The sequence below is a fragment of the Ascaphus truei genome, chromosome 5 (genome assembly GCF_040206685.1).
Source record: "Ascaphus truei isolate aAscTru1 chromosome 5, aAscTru1.hap1, whole genome shotgun sequence".
In the NCBI taxonomy this organism is placed as follows: Eukaryota; Metazoa; Chordata; class Amphibia; order Anura; family Ascaphidae; genus Ascaphus; species Ascaphus truei.
Genome location: NC_134487.1, coordinates 226,165,710 through 226,187,889, shown reverse-complemented (window position 1 = coordinate 226,187,889; position 22,180 = coordinate 226,165,710). Strand labels below are relative to the sequence as shown.

The 22,180-nt window shown below is 42.1% G+C and overlaps 1 protein-coding gene across 1 annotated transcript in view; it reads right to left on the bottom strand.

The window, feature by feature from the left end:
- Positions 1 to 948: 948 nt before the first annotated feature.
- The window catches only part of EIF4EBP3 (eukaryotic translation initiation factor 4E binding protein 3), a 152,824-nt gene continuing 131,592 nt past the window's right edge, over positions 949 to 22,180 (bottom strand). Inside the window, exon 3 of the mRNA XM_075601704.1 lies at positions 949 to 1,361. Within this exon, the coding sequence (XP_075457819.1) occupies positions 1,333 to 1,361 (29 nt within the window). The 3' untranslated portion in view covers positions 949 to 1,332. The remainder of the gene's footprint in view (positions 1,362 to 22,180) is intronic.

Here is a 22,180-nt window from a genome sequence, read left to right as displayed (position 1 = left end):
CGTTTTATCAGCTTTCGCTAGTTATTGTCAGACAAACTGCACTGTTCTATTGTCTGGACAACAGTACTGTGTTTTCTTTGAATCGGCTTGGCCGCAAGTTTTGCTTACAGAAACCAAAGTTATAGATAATGTGTATGAGTGGAAAATTCCCAGATAGGCTGTCATTTTAGTAATATGCTAATATTGTTACGCCTCTAATTAACACTTTATTTTCCTGTATAAATAGTATCGTTTTTCCGTAATAAAGTTGAGATGAAGAATCAGAATCACTCTCTGTCGCTTTCTTCATTTCCCGAGCACTCGTACGTCATCAGATCGAAATTCAACAGCCCAGGGCGTGGTTAACTCTCCCTGGGCAGAGCAACACTGTTTCCATTCACGGTCGGCTGACCTGACGTCCCCGGCCCGTATTGAGTTTAAGAACCTTACAGGTGCCCGGGACAACCTGAGGTCCCCGGCCCATTTTAACTGGCAAGAACCTAACAGTACTAAAACCCCTAAAAGTAACCCTCTACACTAAATCTTGCCTTCTTGCAGAAGCGCCCGGGTGCGGAACATCTGGCAGCTGAGGGTCCCCCTCGACCAAATGTCCCAGTCCAGACAGTTAAATCACAATCAGCTCGCCACGTTTCACAGTGGTGAATGCAAATGGGAGAGGAACTGAGGCAGTGACTGCGACAGGGCAGCTGATGATTGCATCTCAGCATGGCCGAGCTCTGGATCCAAATGTATTGGAAAATTGGCTAGGCAATTGGTCAGTAAGAGCAGAAGAGAAGCCTGTCACTAGTCTCTAAAGGAAGGCTACTATTTCACACCTTGAGAAAAGAAGGATTTCTCTGATGGAAAATATGAATGGGTATTTTGCATTGGTGTACAACAAATAATGGTTAAATCCCTATAAAGTCCTAAAAACGCATTATTGATAATCATAGACAATGTGAAGTAATATAATGTTTTGAATTGTTTTACTGAACAGTTGAACAATCCCAAATGCTATCTGTTTACAAAGCTGCAAGACCAACTAATAATTTTCAGTTTGTGACAGCTTATAGAAAACCTTACAAACCTCTAATTTAATGTGCCCGGTTCTTTAAATATGTATTAATTAAAAGACAATAATACATTTCTAAGAAGCACATGTACTGTATGTATTTTTTAACTTTAAAAAAAAAAAAAAAACCCAGTGCATAAAAAAACTAAAACGAGAAAGAAAGGTACATTCTTCTGGCACTTCGATCCTTTGGCTGTCATCTTCAGTAAGGGATTACAATCATGAAAACGTGTCAAGTCCGCACACAAGACAGGATCTTCCAATATATTCAGTCAAGTAATTCAAATATCCATTTCAAACAGAGCGTCATCTATTGAGAAAAAAATGTTTAAAGTTCTAATAATAAAGGCACAAAGAAAGAATGTTACAAAAAGGCAAAACTGATAACAAAAGGTAAAAAAAAAAAAAGTCAGATCATTGAATATTGAAGTGGCTGTATGAGCCAACAGTTTAAAAAGACTTTACAAATATATACATAACTACAGAAAAAAAGGAAAAATAAAAGGACCAGAACAAAATAATAATAATAATAATGTCAATTTGTGATTCTGTGTGTTTATTAATATAACTTTAGATCACATTAATGAAAGGTATCACTGAATAGTAGCCATTGACTTCACGTGTTACCAGGAATAATTAAACTTGCCTTCTGCTTAGGAACTATGGAGAAACCCACAATATGTACTGTAAGTAGAAGCATTTGATAGATATATGCATACCAACATTTAAAGCAGCAGTCCACGTTGATGGCCTTTATTTTGCATTTGATGTATTTATTTAACTTCAATCTCTTCCTGCACTTTCTTGATTTTATTTTTAAAATGTGATGCTTTGGTTCAGGAGATAGACGCCTTTAAAATAATGTGCCTGGGAGGTTAAAATGAAGCTCTCCCCAGAGCCCAATGCAGTATTAAAGGTTATGCACAAACAAAGAAAGGAGCGCAGAGAAAGCAGGACGTTAGGAAGACATTCCACATTTATTAGCACACAGTGAACTATAAAAACTTACAATTTAATACAGCCACATGAACGGTATGAATCCCTCACACTTCTGACGCCAACACAGCGAGCTCCGCGTTATCCCCTCTACTCAACACAAACCGGATCACCATCCGGTTTTCAAACCGGAAGTAAACCCAAAACGTTCTTTCCAGGTCAGGCAGGATATCTCTCGGGAGTTTACAGCTTAGCTATAGCTGCATTCCCAGTGAAAACGTCTTAAAGGAGGTTTCAATTCCGAACTTAGTCACACACCAGATTATATATATTTATATAAAAGTTGTGGACACTGCAGCTATCCTCTACGCATTTCGCACTAATTAGAGCTTCTTCAGGAGTTAACTGGGCATGCTGGGATGCGTCCCTTATAAATGGGCAAACATCCTCTCATTAGCCCTGATGTAAAAAACGTGTGTACATATTTAAGACACTTTGCTATGATAGTCACAAGGTGTTTGAATGCAACAACCAACACATCTACAAATACTGCTTACATAACATTGACAACGTAATACAACCACATTAGAAACATCACTCTTAAAAAACATATTCCATTCTAAAAATCCTAAAAAAAATATTGATGAACTTTAAAATAAATGAACTTTAAAATTAATCAATATGTGCCCACACACACTTGTACTCACACTCACTTGCAACCACTTGCACATATATGCACACGCACACATACTCATACGTGCACATAAATTAATATTGCATATAGAGAGACCACTATTGGAAAAATATACATGTCCATATAGACTTTAAACCAGATCGTATATATTTAAACCTATTCTCTCCTCTCCTCTGGTAGGTCATATATACAGTATATAGTCATACCTATGCTCATACCCATTTACAGTATTAACTATCTAAGATACGAAAAATAATTTATAAGCATTGGGATGTCTTGAAAATCGACCCTATTTTACAAACAACGTTAATGGAAAAACACAAGGTAGTTTGTAGAAAGGCCAAAAGCCTAAAAAGCATTCTGCCTCCCAGTGTTCTGAAGGAATCAAATATACCTATTACAAATAGTAGGAATTTTGGGGGGAAATCGGTTGGAAACCATCGATGTGGGAAATGTATTATGTGCCGGTATATTTTTTTTGTGGATAAAAATACAGGGCGAGAACACATAATCGGTCAATTTATTACATGTCAAACAAATTTTGTAGTTTACGTTATTGACTGCCCATGCAACAAATGCTATGTTGGGAAAACTATTCGACCCTTAAAGGTACGAATTGGTGAGCATGTGAATGGCATAAAAAAAAAAAACGCCTTTAAGAAAAAGGAAAAAAGATACTTAATCTAGCACAACATTTTCTGGATCACCATAATGGGTTAACGGAAGGGTTACGTTTCAGAGGACTTGAGGTAGTGTCGAGAGACATTAGAAAAGGTCATAGGGGTCTGAAACTTCTCCGAAGGGAACGGTTTAGGATATATTCATTACACAGTAAAATACCGGGTGGGCTAAATGATATGAAAGAGCTTCACCCTTTTCTTAAATAGTACATAGTCATCTAAGGCTTTGCCTATAGTGCCACCGATGGCACACGATGGGTGACGTCACCCGTCGCCACCGGCGAAAGTTATGTTTCGCCGGTCGGCGGCATTTGATTCTATCAGCGTCAAGTTTTCGCGACGGCTTATAGTGCACGCGGTGGCGGCAATGCTTTTGTTTTTGGGCGACATCGCATCGCCGTCACTATAAGCACGGCCTAATATAGAAATAGAATGTGGGTCTGTTTGTATAAGTAGGAATAAATAGGGTTTTTTTAAGGATTGAGCATTTTTAGGATGACTGTCAGTTTTAAATTCAAACATAATTTAATAAATTATACATAAAATATATATATTTTTAATATTAATTAGATTTTTTAAATTAAGTAATAATGTCAAAAAGAAAGGTAGGTTAATCTTTGCCATGTAAATTAATATTTTGGATAGTTAATAAATGGGTATGAGCATACGTATGACTATATATATATATATATATATATATATATATATATATATATATATAGTGGTTGACAAATCACCAAAAAATCTACTCGCCACACAAAAAAATCTACTCGCCACCTAGTACCAAACGTGTGCTGCTTGGGCCAATATTTACTCGCCCGGGGGTTAAATCCACTCGCCCGGGGCGAGCAAATGTATAGGTTTGTCGAACACTGTTATATATATATATATATATATATATATATATATATATATATATATATACAGTGTTCGACAAACCTATACATTTGCTCGCCCCGGGCGAGAGGATTTAATCCCCGGGCGAGTAAATATTGGCCCAAGCAGCACACGTTTGGTACTAGGTGGCGAGTAGATTTTTTTGTGTGGCGAGTAGATTTTTTGGTGATTTGTCAACCACTATATATATATATATATATATATATATATATATATATATATATAGCTATATATATATATATTTATATATAGCTATATATATATATAGCTATATATATATATATAGCTATATATATATATATATATATATATATATATATATATATATAGCTATATATATATATAGCTATATATATATATAGCTATATATATATATATAGCTATATATATATATATATATATATATATAGCTATATATATATATATATATAGTATATATATATATATATAGCTATATATATATATATATATATATAGCTATATATATATATATATATAGCTATATATATATATATATATATATATATATATATATATATATATATATATATATATATATATATATAGCTGTGTGCTCATCTGCATGTCTTAGGCAGGTCTGCAACCCCGCCTTTCCCCATTATCACCCAGCATACAGCACTTCCACTGCAGCAAGGGATTCTGGGAAATGACATGCAAATGAGCACACAGTGTCACTTTTTGCCTCAATAACCATTTTTAACATGGTTCCCTATAGGCTTAAGCTTGCTGCATGGTCACAGCTTTGAGCACAGCCAGGGTTAAGGTGCATACCCAGAAAACCACCCACAGACAGCTGTTTCGACCTTGATGGGTCTCATCAGTGTGGGGTTGATTTTACTGGGAATGCAAGAGAGGCTATGGGATAGGCTAAACCATAATACTGAGTTAAGTTATGGTGAGTAAAAAAAGTGACAAAAACCCTCCACAGGAAAGCAAATATGCAAATATAGCTGTGTGCTCATCTGCATGTCTTAGGCAGGTCTGCAACCCCGCCTTTCCCCATTATCACCCAGCATACAGCACTTCCACTGCAGCAAGGGATTCTGGGAAATGACATGCAAATGAGCACACAGTGTCACTTTTTGCCTCAATAACCATTTTTAACATGGTTCCCTATAGGCTTAAGCTTGCTGCATGGTCACAGCTTTGAGCACAGCCAGGGTTAAGGTGCATACCCAGAAAACCACCCACAGACAGCTGTTTCGACCTTGATGGGTCTCATCAGTGTGGGGTATATATATATAATCAAAGGCTCCTTGGGAGTGCTTGATAAAGGTCCTGTTTCTAGGACCGAAACGTTGGTGTTTTGTGCCTGCTTTACTAATACAATTCTTTTTGCTAACAAGTGTGCTGTCTCTTCCTTGCTGTGCCTACTTTAGATTCCCTGGATTCTCTGGTCTGCCTGGTAAGGAGCCTTTGATTATATTTATTCATATGGGACTAAGCACCTGTCTTCATCTGTATTTGTGTGCCATCTGCTCTGTTACATATATATATATATATATATACAGTATGTATATATATATATATATATATATATATATACTGCACCGACACACTTTATTCGAGCAAATACCCAGTATGTACCTGGCAGATACCTGGAATGCGCCGCTCCTCACCTCTGACAAGCCCCGTTGCGTTTGCCTTCCCAGCCTGGGTTCATGCCTGGCTGACGGGCGGCTGATCTGTTAAATGATAATGATTAGGATTTAATAGGCTGCAATGCTTCACGTGTCTACCAGATGGCATAAATTCATGAATTGTAATGCAGTATATATATATATACTGTGCAGTATTGCACCCAATGGGAATAAAATGCTTCAATCCCTACTTGGAAAATAACTCAATGCACTCGGGCAGCAAACAGTCACAAACCTCAATACACCCGGGTATACCCGAATTCGTGGGACTAGCCGAGCTCGATTAAAGTGTGTCGCCAGTGTATATATATATATATATATATATATATATATATATATATATATATATATTCAAAAAATAAATAGATGATACCGTTCTGTGGCTAACGAAATGCTTTTATTTGTGCGAGCTTTCGAGATACACTGATCTCTTCTTCCGGCGATGTTACAATGAATGAAGCAAGGATAACTTAAAAACAGTGTCTCTTGGAATGTTATCTGTGCTTGTCCTTCCCCCGGTGTGGATGTGTTTTATGGCTAGAGGTGTCAAAGGGTAACTGAAAGCAAGTGAAGAAAGAGTGTGTATGTGTATCAGTGTGAATAAAAATGAATGGAGAGCCCACAGTATAAACAGTGCTCTACACAAGGTGTGTGGAGTGAGAGGGATATAAATATATATAAACCTACCAGAGGAGAGGAGAGAATAGGTTTAAATAAACGGTCTGATGTAAAGTCTATATGGATATGTATATTTTTTTCCAAAAAGTGGTCTCTCTATATGTAATAGTAATTTTAATTAATTTATGTGAACGTATGAGTATATGTGTGCGTGTGCATATATGTGTATGTGTATGCCAGTGTGTGCAAGTGTGTGTGTGTGTGTGTGTGTGAGTGCGAGTGTGGGCACATATTGATAAAAAAAAAAAAAAATTTTTTTTTTTTACGTTCAATTGCAATCCTTTTTTTTTTTTTCTTTTTTTTTTTCAATGTTTTTATTAGGCATTTAGATATTACAGTTTACAGGACATTTAACATTGCCTAACATTTTTCCAGGTAACATTTTTTTGGGGGGGGAAACAGGTTGGCAACCGCAGTTGTCGGAAGGAAAAAAGGGGGAAAGGTGGTGTCTTCTGAGAGTGAAGACCTAGGGGGGAGGGGTGTGGGGAAGTGGAAGGGAGAGAGAAGGGGGGGAAGTAGGATAAGAGGGGTAGCTCATTTGACTGGTAAGTAGATCTCTGGTTGGGGTCGTCACTGAGTCCCTTATGGGGGGGGGGGAGAGTAGGCCTCTATCTTTTTGGGTTTGGTTGGCGATCTCTGGTGAGGAGGAACCAAGGTTCCCAGATATCTTCGTAGGCAGGGATTTTTTGCCTCATGGTGGCGGTAAGCCTTTTCCATGATCATTACCACGCTAATTCGCTTTTTAATCGTGTTCAGTGCCGGCACTGTTGTTTTCCTCCAGGAGGCTGCAATACAGCATCTCGCCACGGTGAGAATGAAGGATATTAATTTCCTGGTGGGCCGGACTATGTGCGGCATAGGCGCGGCCAGCAGGTAGGTCAGTGGTTCAATAGGAACTTCTAGGTCGGTGACCTTTTTTATCAGACTTTGGACCTTGGCCCAGTATTTCACAATTTCTGGACAGGTCCACCAGATGTGGACCATGTCCCCTCTATTACCACAGCCTCTCCAACATTGGTCTGAAGCCAGAGGGTAGATCTGGTTTAATCGTGCTGGGGTAAGATACCAGCCGAACATGATCTTATATATGTTCTCCTTAATTGTAGTGCATAGGGAAGTTTCTGAGGCTGCCTGCCAGATTTCTTCCCAAGTCTCTCTTTCTATATTAATGTTCAGGTCAGCTGACCATCTGAGCATGTAATCATGCTGTGTGGGGGTCGTTGTGTGCATAAGTACGTTATATATATCCGAAATTAGACCCTACTGGTAGGTCTTGGCCTGACACAGGTTTTCAAACGTAGTGAGAGTGGGGTATTCTGGAAGAGGGCAGGTAGTTCGCACAAAGTTTCTAATTTGGAGGTATTTGAAAGTGTCCAATTCTTTGATTTTAAATTTGGTCCTCAGTTCTTGGTAGCTCAGGAGCTTCCCCAGGCTCAGTAGATCGACAATCGCCTCTATACCCCGTGTGTTAAAATGGGCGAACAGTTTAGATCCACATCCCGGGGGGAATTTGGGGTTATTAACGAGTGGGGTGAGTTGGGAGCTAGTAGAGGAGAGGTTATATTTATATTTACATCTTGACCAGATGTCCCACGTAAATCGTGAGGTCTGTAATTCAAGATTGTGTAAATGGCCATCTCCTCTGTCCAGGCTCGCAGAGAAGGCTGTTTGGCACATTGAGTCTCCATTTTAACCCAGCAACAGCGGGTCGGGTCTGAGTTCCACATTACCACCTGCTTGAGCTGTGCAGCTAGGTAGTATTTATAAAGATCAGGTACCCCCATCCCTCCTCTGGATCTAGTGGTCATCAGGACCGATCTGGCGACTCTGGGTCTCTTACCCTGCCAAATGAAGTGGAGTAATCTATTCTGTATATATTTTAGATCAGCGGCCGGAACCTGGATCGGGAGTGTCTGAAAAAGGTACAACAATCTTGGGAGTATATTCATCTTGGTAGAGATCATCCTCCCGATCCATGAGATCTGATAACCTTCCCACCGATCTAGATCCTTTTTGATCTGGTCCCACAGTTTCGGGTAGTTATCCCGGTATAGGTCCCGATAGTGCCTTGATACATTAATTCCCAGATATTTAATGCATGATGGGCACCATCGATAGGAGAAATTTAGTTTAAGGAGCTTAACTACGGGGTCAGGGAGATTAAGATTGAGGGCCTCTGATTTGTCACTGTTGATTTTATAACCTGATACCTTCCCAAATTCCGTCAGTTCCCTCTGGAGGTTGGGGAGGGAAGTGAGGGGCCTGGTCAAGGTCAGGATGATGTCATCAGCGAATAGGGAGATTTTGTAGTGTTCGTTGGCAATGGGAATACCTTGGATGTTTGGGTTTTGTCTTATTCTAGTCGCCAGTGGTTCAATCGTGAGAGCGAAGAGGAGAGGGGAGAGGGGGCACCCCTGTCGGGTTCCATTTCTAATGTAGATCCGCTCGGGTCCTCCTCCTGTTAGTCTTACAGAGGCAGACGGATTCTGATAGAGCGCCTGGACCCCTCTCAGAAATGAGTCACTGAACCCAAATTTTTTCAATGTGTTGTCTAGAAATAGCCAGTCAATTCTGTCAAATGCCTTTTCTGCGTCGAGGCTTAGTAACATTGTTTTTGAGTCTGAGAGGTGGGCATAATCAACTAAATTAATGATTTCACGGGTATTGTCTGAGGCCTGACGGCCCAGGACAAACCCGACCTGGTCTATGTGTACTAGTCTCGGGAGTATTGGATTAAGTCTGTTCGCCAGTATTTTACTATACAGTTTTAGGTCATTGTTCAACAGTGAGATTGGTCTATAACTTCCACACTGGGTGGGGTCCTTCCCGTCTTTGAGTATTAGGGCCAGATTGGTGGACGACATTGAAGATGGGATAGGATTACCTTCTAGAAATGAGTTGAACAATTGTAGTAGGTGTGTGGACAAGATGGGGAGAAATTTCTTGTAATATGCATTTGTGAAGCCATCAGGGCCCAGTGCTTTAGAGATTTTTGAGGCCTTGACGGCCGTTTCTAATTCTTCCACCGTTATTGTGGCATTTAATATAAGGCTTTCCTCCTCTGTTAGTGAGGGGAGGTCGCAGTCGGCTAGGTAGTCAAAAGCAGCCGTTTGCTCCTTCGAGCCTGAGGTTGCAGAGTGGCCTCTTAGGTTGTATAATTTAGTGTAGAATTTAGTAAATTCCTCTGCAATTTTTTTTTCGTTATATAAGAGTTCACCAGCACTATTCCGGATCGCCGTTATTTGTGACCTTTTTTGTATGCCTCGTAGCTTGCTAGCAAGAAGTCTATCAGCCTTGTTCCCTTTATCATAATACCTCTGACCCGTCCATTTAAGAGCTTTTTCTACGTTTTCCATTTGTATTATTCTTAAGTCATTTCTAGCAGAAGTCAGCTGTTTATAGATTCTCCGGGAAGGGTTATTTTTATGTTGCTGTTCTAAACTGATTATTTTGTCTGTTAGCTCTTTGGTTTGCTTGAGTTTAATTTTTTTCCGATGGGAGGCAATCGAGATGAAATGTCCTCTGATTGTCACCTTATGGGCTTCCCATAGGGCTGCTGGAGATGAGACTGAGCCTGTATTTATACAAAAATATTCCTTAAGGGATTTTTTGAGCTCCCTTACTGTCTCAGAGTGATTCAATAAGGAGTCATTAAGTTTCCAGCAGTATGAGATCGTTTTTACGAATGGGATGGATAGGGTCATGGTGATGGGAGCGTGATCTGACCACGTGATTGGGCCGATATCTGATTCTGTGGTGGCTTCTAGAATGTTCTTGGTAGCAAGGAAGTAATCTATACGGGAATATGTCTGGTGAGGGGCCGAGTAAAAGGTGTAATCCCTTTGCCCCTGATGCTGTGTTCTCCAGATGTCTATAAGAGAAAAGTCTCCCATAATGTCCTTAAATTTTTTCCCCAGTCTTTGTGACTGAGTGGAGTGTTGTCGTCCTGGTAGGCTCGATTTGTCTTCTCTGGGGTTGAGAGCCATATTTAAGTCGCCTGCAATAAGCAGCGAGGGTAAGTATTGTGGGTCAATTTCTTCCAGAACTTTTTTTAGGAATTCTGTCTGGTTCTCATTTGGGGCATATAGGTTAATAAGGGCGATTGTCGAGCCTGAAAGTGAGCCATAGACTACAATAAATCTTCCCTCTGGGTCTGCCTGGATTTTTGTTAAATTAAATGGGGTACCCTGACGGATCAGAATGGCAACCCCTCTGCGCTTACTACTATATGAAGAGAAATAGCTCAACGGATACGCATGTTGGAATGTTTTAGGCGGCTCCTGAGACGTGAAGTGCGTCTCCTGGAGGAAAACAACATCTCCCCCTGATCTCTTGATCTTCTGTAGGGCCAGGCGCCTCTTTCTAGTATTATGTAGGCCCTTAACATTTAGGGATACAAACTTTAATGCTTTTTGGTGGGACATTATATCTATTGTTAACGTTCGCTACGTGTGGACTTTGAGCTAAGGTTAGGAGTGGGTAGTCAAATGGGCAGGAGGGTTGGGGTGGCTAGGGAACCGCTGGACTAGGGACAGCGGGTGGAAAAAGGGAGGAAGGTAGACCCGGATGGGGTCTAAAAAGTGTGAAACCGGTCTGACCTAAAGGCCGGTTGGTGTGGTTTAAGACCCTTGGGAGCGGGTCTGACAACAGTCTCCAGCAAAGGCGGGCCAAGGGGAGACCCTTAGTTATGTGCAGATACGCCCGAATCTACTTACTCTGATGCATCGTACCTGGGGAGGTTCTCAGGGTATCCAGCGCCGGCACGGCTAGTAGGGTCCGTGGGGCCCCGGCTTCTCTTTCCCCTTGTGCGTGTATAAGCTCAGGAGTAGGGATCATCCTTTGTTTCCCCTTTCAGTGGGGTGTGGGTGTGGTGGGGGGGTTATGAGGGAGGGGGGGAAGTAGGTGAGGGATGGTACAGAACTGGGGGTGAGTGCTAAATGGAGGAGGGAACTGAGGAGGGGGGGGTAGGAAGAGGAGGACAGGGGAGGGCTGGGGAGGGGGGAGGGAATTCAGGGGTGGGAGGAGGGGGGAGTAGTTCGCAATCTTGACCTGCGTGGTTATCATATCAGACAAAATGAAGCATAGCAAGTATACAGTACGTGTACAGTCACAGTCAGGTTAGGAATAGGTCACATTGAAACAAAACTGTAATCTCTTGGGCTCCTTCGGAGTGGTGGGGGACAGAGGTTTCTCAGCCAGGAGATGAACCTTGGGGGGAGGGGGAATGAGAGTCAGTGGGGGGGCGGGGGAGGGAGTAGTTTCGCATAACCTTCCCACTTAGTGTTCTTGTGGGACAGCAGAAAACATATAATACATTTATGATATACAGTACAAAACAGATCACATATAGGTTAGACATTTGCAGCAACCACGCGCGGGTATGGGGACTAGCCACCTGTTAGGGTGAGAGTGGTATATGTTGCCTTAGAGAGGTTTTCTTCTTTGTGAGGGGGGGGGGGGGCATGAATAAGCTAAGGGTCAGGGTCAGTCTGTGGTGGCTGGCCCTGTCTTGGCCACCGCCTATATCACGTAGTGATCAGGGCTGGTACGGCGCCGCTTTCCTAGCTCATCCTGTGAGGGCGCAAAGGGGGGCCAACCATCTCTCTTTTTGCCTGTACTGGGGACATTGTTGCGGGGGTATTTTCTGTATTTGCGGGGGGGGGGGGGGTTGGTGAAAGAAGGAGTGAGGGGGGGGGTGAAGGCCTCGGTGGTGGGGGGGGAGGGTCTGGGGTGGGGTCTGGGGGGGGGGCATGAGTGAGTTTAGCTCCGTTCTGTAGGGCATGTGTAGATTGTGCAGAGTGCAGTCATTTAGTCATTAGGGGCTCACCAGAGTTTGAAACTCCCGCCCTCTCGCTGCTCTCTGCAGCTAGGGCTGACATTCACCCCTCCATGCTCTGTGTAGTTGGGATCAGCATGTGCGGGGGGGGCGGGGTAGTTTTTTGGTGGGGGGAGTGCGGGGGGGGGAGTAGAGAGGGGGGGGCAGAGAAAGTGGAGGGGGGAGAGAGTGGGAGGGGGTGGAGAGGGGAGAGGGGGGGATGATGTAGACAGGGGAGGGAAGGGTAGAGGGAGAGGGGGGAGGGGGGGTAGGGGGGGAATAGGGGGGAGAGGGGGCTCAACGTGATGGACTTGTCCTTAGGGGTTCGGGGTGGGGGGGGGCGGGGAGTCTGGGGCTCCTCTTGATGGGCATGCTGTTGTGGGGAAGCGCGACAGTAGGACGGGAGGGGGGGACATTGCTGACCTTGGGACATGTGTGGGGAGGCGGACGGGACATGTGTGGAACACTTGTACCAACCCTGTCTTTCGGCGTTTGTCCGCTGGGGTTCTGTTTCGCGTTGCTTGGGTTCTCGCGGTGGTGGTGGGGGGGGGAGGGGATCGGGCATCCTGAGCAGGGGTATACAACATGGCGCAGCCCCCCCCCGGTCGAGGGGGGAGCGCTGAGGAAATCTTGGCCGAGAGGGAGAAGGGGTAGTGAAGGGGATCTTCCAGAGGGTGCTGCCGGGGAAGTCCAGCATTCTGTGCCGGATGTCGTCATCACGCCCCGACGCCAAAGCCACCGCCATATTCAGGTAATGCAGCCGTCGGTGGCGGGAGCCCGTCACGCAGCGCGGTGACGTCAGTCGGAGCTCATCTGGGCTTGGCGGGGTTCGTCTCCGTGGTGTGAAGCCTCCTCGGGCGCCATTTTGGTGAGCAAGGCAGCTGAGCGACCGCTGATCGGCGAAGGACCATCAGGAGAGGTATGGGCACTCCGGCCGCCATCTTGGGAGAACTGCGGAGCTGATGTCGGCGTTCAGACAGGTGAGGATCGTGGTCCACTGCGGGGCTCCGGAGTCAGCTACTCGCCGTCCTGTGGCTGGTTTGTCCTCAATGAGGTCTCAGGGGCTGGCTGCAAGGCTGTATCTGGGCTAGATCTCCGGTGAGGCCTGGATCGAGGGGAGGAACACGTGGAAAGGTAAGGATGTGCCCGGCGCCATTTTGAGGGCTGTTTTTATGTTTTTTAATGTTTTGTGGGAAGGATGGAGGTATTCTACCGAGTGGAAGTTGTGATTGGTTCTGTGCGGCCCCTCATTTTTCCCGGATTTGCCTTTGTCCCGCGATTCTCTCAGAGGTCCTCACAGGTACGTCGTCCCTCTCCCGGGTCCAGTCACCGGCTGAGTGGGTAGGCTGGAAGGGGTCGTCTGGGAGGCCCAGGGCTTTAGCGAAGGGTGCCATGTCCTCGGGGTGCCTAATTGTTAGGTATTTGCCCTTGTGGGGAACAACCAATTTGAAGGGAATCCCCATTTGTATGTTATCCCTTTTTCTCTCAGGAGCAATGTTAAAGGGCGAAGAGCCTTCCGTCGGTCAACGGTTAGTTTAGAAAGGTCGTTATAGACCTGTAGCTGTTCGCCTCGGAACACGATCATGTTTCTCTCCCTGCTTGCACCGATCAGCTTATCTTTGGATGAATAGCTGTGCAGTCGCACGATCGCGTCCCGCCGGCGATTAGGGTCCTCGGAGCGTGGGCCCAGAGCTCTATGCGCTCTGTCAATTTCCAGGTCTCTTGGCTCGAGGTCTGGGCACAGGAGAAGGAAAAAATCCACCAGGTTGGCCCGCAGGTGCGCCGGTAGGATCGCCTCAGGGATGCCGCGGATGCGAAGGTTCTGGCGGCGATCCCTGTTTTCCACTTCTTCTTCCAGGCCACCCCGTAGGGTATTGATTTCGTGGCCCAAGCGGATGATTTCGTCGTCAGCCTCTGACTGATGGTGTAAGGCCTCGTCGAGTCTGGCTTCTAGCGTGGTGGTGCGCTCCTGGAAGCCATTGATGTCCTGCCGGATTTCGGCCACCGCCTCCTTGATATTGGTTTGTAGTGAGCGCTGTAGTTTGGCATGTAGTTCCTCCAAGTATGCCTTCGTGATTCCACCATCTGCGGGTGGGGGGGACTCGGCGGTGTGTGCCGGGTCCGGGGGGCCTTGTGCGCCTCGTGGGCCTGGAGTCTAGGCGCCATCTTGCCGCTTTCCACCCGCTTCTGTGGGCCGCTTTGCGGGGGTAAAGAAGTTGTTAGCTCCATGAGTCGGGGGATTTTTCCCCTTATTTGCCATCCTGCCGGGCTTAGGAACCTTTTAGGGGCTTTTTATAAGTTTTTGGTCGGGCTGAAACTCCTTAAAAAGCAAGTTTATGCAGAAGGGTCTCAGGAGCTCTTCCTCTACCCGACCGTCCTGGATGACGTCATAGACACGCCCCCCCATATTGATTAATTTTAAAGTTAATTTATTTTCAAGTTCATAAATATTTATTTTTTTTAGGATTTTTAGAATGGAATATTTTTTTTAAGAGTTATGTGGTTGTATTACGTTGTCAATGTTATAAAGTAGTATTTGTAGATATGTGTTGTTGTTGCATTCAAACACCTTGTGACTATCAGAGCGAAGTGTCTTAAATATGTACACACATTTTGACATCAGGGCTAATGAGAGGATGTTTGCCGATATATTAGGGATGCATCCCAGCATGCCCAGTTTCTCCTGAAGAAGCGCTTATTAGCGCGAAACGCGTAGAGGATAGCTGCAGTGTCCACAACTTTTATATATGTAGCCATGCTGTAAAATGGTCTGCAGTTGTCTCTCCTGCTGGCAGTAAACCTGGTAAGTTACAGGGATGCCAGCAGTAATCATGGAGGTTTGCCCTCACACCCGGGTGAGGTGCCCTATATATGGATGGGAGTGGCTACATGCTCTGAGTCCACATTTAGTGACATCAGATATGTGCCTGTTTCCTGAGGTATACAGTGGCGACACAGTTTATTACACTGCGGCCAGATCCGCAAGCCGGGAGATTTCCCGGCTTGCTAGTGGCCGCCCCTCTTCGGGAGCCGGCGGCAGGGGGTTCCGGGGGACCCGGCAGCGGTAGGGAGAGCGCCCCGATCGGAGGGCGCTCTTCCGCTGCTTCGGCGCGCGCCCGTCACCCTCGGGCGCGCGCCAGGCTACTGCTGCGGCCAAGAACGGGCAAATGCTCGAATAAACTTGGCCGCAGCAGTATAAGGCACAGCACTGCCCAAAGTTAGTGTGTTGGAGGGAGAGTGGTGGAGAGAGTTGAAGGAATAAGTCTGTGTTGAGACTTGGGAAATGAAGGGCCCACTAGTGCAGTAACTAGTGGCCCGTTTCTACATCAAGTAGCATCAAGCCTGACAAGGCCACACTGTGTCCAGGGACCTGGCACAGGGGTGATCTCCCTGCGGGGAGAGGGGAACCCACTCACTCCACTGGGAGGGCGTACCTTTTCAAGGGACAGTACGGCGAGATGTGCGGCTGAGCTAACCGCTGCAAGGGGCAGTCTGTCCATACCATCATCAATAAAGATGCCCTGTTCAAAGACAACCCCACTGTGTGAGTGTGAAGTTACTCTCCAGTGGAAGTCACCACCAAGAAGGAGTTCCTCATCAGACCCATCTCCCTGCGGACGCAGAGATCCTGATGAGGTGGAGGCGCTGCATGTGATATAGGTAGGACTCACACACACTACCTCAGCTGCCTGTCTGGATTGACAATCCCCGAGTACCATCATGTGGGAGACTCAGGAGTCCTGTTGGAGACAGGTGCACCACCAGACACGACCATGTAATGGGGGCTGGATAGACCACAGGGGCCAATATGAGATTGGGTGGGTCATACTAGAGGGAATACCCGTTACATATATATATCTGGTGTGTTACCAAGTTCGGAATTGAAACCTCCTTTAAGATGTTTTCACTGGGAATGCAGCTCAAGCTAAGCTGTACACTCCTGTGAGATATCCTGCCTGACCTGAAATGAATGTTACATAGTAGATGAGGTTGAAAAAAGACATACTGTACGTTCATCAAGTTCAACCTATGCTAAATTTACAGGATATCCTCTCCATAGGAAAGTAATCAGCGGGCACTGCTTGTACAAAAAATGGCAAAAAGGCTGGACTGTGCAAAAAATATTGGTTTTTATATTGGCCTTTATTGGTTCTCGGCAAACATGGATAAAAAAGGGGAGAAGGAGTCCCCCCTCAACGCTCTGACTCGTTTCGTCCGCACAGGGACTTTGTCAAAGAGTGCTTTCACTCGTGTTGCATTATCCTGATATAGAAATCAAAACCGGAAGTGACGTCACGCTACTCAGTTGTCCCGCCCACATTAATCAGTGGGGAGTGTATTATGCAAGAGAGCCGACGTCACGCCCGATTGAGACTAATATATGCACCCACAATCTATCACAGAAAAAGGGAACATGTGTAAAGAGTGATGATTAAAGTAAAAAAGAAGAAAATAAATAAATGATAGGGCTCTATTGGTAAATATGCTCACCCACATGTATAAACATATGTGTAAGAACACCAAATAGCAATGTTCCTCTATCTGCAACAAATTCATGATGAATCATGACAAGTAATGTTTTTATGTTTGAAAATAATGATAATAATGGATAATATTAAAAACAAGTAAATGCTAAAGGGGACAAGAAAATATATGTATATATAGAAAATATATATATATAAATAAATGACCATAAAAAATGAAAATAATAAAAATCATATATGTGAAAAACGATAATGGTAGTAAACAATATATGCATTATAACAAATGAAAAATTAAAAGTAAAATAATATATCTGTATACATTTAAAATACATGTACACAAACATAAATAATAAATAATACATATATAAATAAATAACACACATATGTCTCTAAATACCTTAAAGGAACCTATACACATGATATGTAAATGAAAGATAATAATAATAATCTTATTAATTATGACTACTGGAGTATCCCAATGGGTGATAATCAATCCAAAGGAATCACAAAATATCTGCAAGATGTTGAAACAACCTCTGAAAAATAACTCTATGCAAAAGCTCTTTTTAAAATAGCTCTGAAGAAAGCTCTAGAAAAGTTCTGAAGAGTTCTAATTAGAATCTTTCCCAAAAATATTCTCAGACTTTAGAAAATAACATTTAAAGAGAAAATGCTTTTAAAGATATATGTTAAGAAAACAAGATATCTACAAAAGATATGAAAATGATGCAAGATGTTGAAACAACCTTTGAAAAATAGCTCTATGCAAAAGCTCTATATAAAAAAATCTCTGAAGAAAGCTCTAGAAAAGTTCTGAAGAGAGTTCTAATTAGAATGTTTCCCAAAAATATTTTTTAAAAACAGACTTTAGAAAATAACATTTGAAGAGAACATGCTTTTAAAGATATATGTTAAGAAAACAAGATATCAGGGATAATAACTAGGAGGAACCTAGAGGACAACATTGCAAAAGAGCAAAGCAATGTTTAGAGAATATATTAACGATCAATCAAGATCTCACCATATTGTGATGTCACTATATTGTGGTCATCTGTGGATGAGGGAAGAAATACATGTATTCATTGGAGAAAATGTTTTATCTCCCAATCGACATTCATGCCGTGGGGATGTAAACTGTCCAATGAATAAATCCGAAACATCTCTTTTTTATTGAGAATGCCTTGGCGATCACCTCGTCTGATAGGAGGTGGTACATGTTCAATTCCACTGAATGTGAGTAGATTTAATTTACCACTCTCACATTCAGTGAAATGTCTCGCTACTGGGAGTTTTGTGTCTTTGTTTTTTATAGACCTAATGTGCTCCATGATGCGAGTTTTCAGTGGGCGTATAGTTCTCCCAATGTATTTCTTCCCGCATCCACATGTCAACATATATATAACAAATTTCGTATCGCATGTTATGAAACTCCTCAGCTTGATTTTATCTTTAGGTTTTATAGTACGTATAGTTTTAATAGATTTAGCATACGTGCATATTTTTCAGTGACCACATTTGTAAAAACCTAATGGTGCCACAAAACCTCTAGTTTTGGTTGAGGGTGAGGCAAATAAACTTGGTGACACAAAATTTGATATTGTTTTTGCTTTTTTAAAAACAAATCTAGGGAAGGTCTGAATAGATGGCTTTAACTTAGTATCCAAATGTAAGATGTTCCAATGTCTAGAAATGATGTTGCGAAAACATTGGCCTGTCGACTGAATTGAGTAATGAAACACAATGGAGTGTTATGTTGTTGTTTTTTTCTTCTTTTTGGTGCTACCCTGAATGTTTAGAAGACTATTACGTGGTGTATGTAGTGCTAGTTCAAATGCACTTTGTATATCTGCCTCCTGATATCCCCTTTCAGTAAATCTTGAAGCCAATTCTTTTGATTGTATAAGAAAGCTGTCCATATTGGAACATATCTGTTTTACTCTTAGAAATTGTGCTTTCGGAATGCCTTTGAGCAAAGATTTTGGATGTCCACTATTTGCTCTTAAAAAAGCATTTCTAGAATTAGGCTTTCTAAATAAATCAGATTGTATATGTAAATCTGAATCAATATACAATTTCAAATCGAGATATTCAATAGTATCAGGATTAAAGGAAAATGTAAACTGTAAATGTAATTGGTTTGTATTTAAATGGTCCACAAACTCCCTCAATAATTCTGCATCACCCTCCCAAATCATAAACAGATCATCAATAAAGCGCCGGTAAAAAATAATGTTCTTACGACAGGGGTTGGTGTGGCTAAAGATGTGATTAAATTCCCAGTGTCCCATAAAAAGGTTTGCATATGAAGGTGCAAATGATGTGCCTCGTGTCTGTAAATAATAATGTGAATCAATAATTGTGAGTTAATAAAAATAATAAAGATTCTGTGATTAAAGTGATTTGTGCAAGTGATAATTGTGATTTATTGAGAAAAAATTGAACGGCAGAAATGCCATGTGAGTGATCAATTATAGTATATAGAGACTTAACGTCTAAAGTGACCCAAAGAAAGTTCGAAGACCAAGTGATATCAATGAGTGTATTAAGCAAATGTGTTGAATCCCTAAGGAATGATGGAAGTTTGTGGACCATGGGTTGTAAGAAAATGTCAATGTATCTTGATAGACCATCTCCCAAAGATCCAATGCTCGATATAATAGGTCGACCAGGAGGGTCGACCAGAGACTTATGGATCTTTAGGAGATGGTGAAAAATGGGGATAACCGGGTTGATGTTATAGAGAAAACTTCTCTCTTTCTCATTAAGAACCTGGGTAACAACAAAATCCAAAACATTATTGAGTTGACGAAAAATATGTCTGTTGGATCCGTCTTCAATGGCATATAAGAAACCATATCAGCTTCATAGCCTCATTTTTATACATTGTATTGCTCTGGACCACAATTGCTCCCCCCTTATCAGCATTTTTAATGATAAGATCTTTATTTTTCATAAGACCAAGTAGGCTATTACGCTCTTCCTTGGTCAAATTATTACTGAATTTTTGGGGGGAGGAATTGCGGTCAAGAGCTAATTGAAGAAAGTCACGTTCAACAAGCTTCTCAAAGCTGGTTATATGTGGACCTTTTTTGTGCAGGGGATAGAAGATTGATTTTTTCTTTAGACCTGACTCTCTGGAACCCACTAGAAAAGATGATGCATAATCTACATCTTCATTAACATCTTATTCGTCTAAAAGACTGTTCATGTCCTGTAGAGTACAAAGTTCGTGAAAAGTGGTTAATTAACAAGTTTCAAGTAAAGCATTCTCAGTTGGTGTAATGGGAATTGACTGATCAGGGGAAACCTGGTCAGTCCTACCCATATCAGCAGGTGAAATGTCAGTTGTTTCATTAGTGACACTGAGATCATCTTTAGAAAAAAACTTCTTTAAAACCAACTTCCTAATGAACCGTTGCACATCTATAATTGTGTCAAATAATCTAAAGTTCTCATAAGGTGCAAAGTTAAGACCCTTATTTAATAGTGAAAGTTCCATAGTTGAAAGTATTGTCCCAGAAATATTAATAACATTGTTTGAGGAATTCAAGCATATTTCTTCCTTTTGGGTACCGCGCCCTCTTCTCTGGGAGCGTCTAGTCCTTGATCGTTTTTTGAACGTCCAAACACTGATGGAGAAGTATATCTGTGTTCTTCAAATCTCCCTTGTGCACTATCGGTTTCCTGATCACTTGATGCATCTTGCTGTCGAGAGGTGGATCTTGCTGAGAAGGATATTCCATGCGATCGATAGTCACTATCTGAAGCATCTGAAAAGTTTGACCGATCGCCAGACTTCTTCTTAAGGATAGAAGGACGTGGAGTGGACTTATTCTTAGGTCCAGACTGGTTTTGATCTTGGCTCTTTGATTGTTTCTTAGACTTCCTCTGTGGTGCTCCTGTACTCCTATTAGGACAAGATGGTCTTTGCCAGATATATATCTGGCCCCGCTCATAGTCCAAGCGGTCTCTGTCAAACTTGATCTGTTTTTTCTCCATGATATCTTGATCTAGTTTTGAAAAACAATTTATCATTGTTAGCAAAGTTCGGCATTGATTCAAATTTATCAAGTTGATCCTGGAGCTTCTGAATCTTTTGTTGTAAATTTTCTTTCTCTGCTATTTTGGATTGAATAATTAGTTCCATTAGTCTCAATGAACATGAGTCTAAAATGCTTATCCAACTCTCCTCAAAATATCTATTAATAAAGCCAAAAGATGGAGTCTTTTTTAAACGTAATCCTCTGGGTATACGTTTACTTCTCACGTAGTTTTCTAAAGATGTAATTTCCCACCAGAGTTTAATTTTTTGGCTCAGATGTTTTTCTAATGTAGTAAAATACAAGGAGAGATTTAGCTTATCTACATATAAGATGTCTGTAGAGTCATTAAAAATATAAGCTGCTTTCTTCGAGCGACTGGCATTGTCTGCACAGCTAACATATGCTGTTGATTTCATATTAGGTTCACAGTTTTCCTCATAATCAGAGGTGATCCCAACATCCATAATAAAAATGTATAGTATCAACTGAATAAGTGACAGTAGTTCAATCCTGTTTATATTTGAAGATAAATCCAAAAAAGTAAAGAAAAACAGGAAAAAATTCCCACATATATGTGTTACAAAACGAATTTCTATATCTTGGAAACAAAGTCTTTTTTAAGAGATATATTCAACAAAGTATGAATGTCCCAATATAGAAAATCATAGTGCCACTAGAAATCCACATAGGCATAGAAAAAGCAAAAAGGCATCATTCAAAATACATACCAGTAGAAAAAAAATTTAGAATTTTTTTTTTAGAAAAACTACGTGAGAAGTAAACGTATGCCCAGAGGATTACGCATAAAAAAGACTCCATCTTTTGGCTTTATTAATAGAGATTTTGAGGAGAGTTGGATAAGCATTTTAGATTCATGTTCAATGAGACTAATGGAACTAATTATTCAATCCAAAATAGCAGAGAAAGAAAATTTACAACAAAAGATTCAGAAGCTCCAGGATCAACTTGATAAATTTGAATCAATGCCGAACTTTGCTAACAATGATAAATTTCTTTTTCAAAACTAGATCAAGATATCATGGAGAAAAAACAGATCAAGTTTAACAGAGACCGCTTGGACTATGAGCGGGGCCAGATATATATCTGGCAAAGACCATCTTGTCCTAATAGGAGTACAGGAGCACCACAGAGGAAGTCTAAGAAACAATCAAAGAGCCAAGATCAAAACAGTCTGGACCTAAGAATAAGTCCACTCCACGTCCTTCTATCCTTAAGAAGAA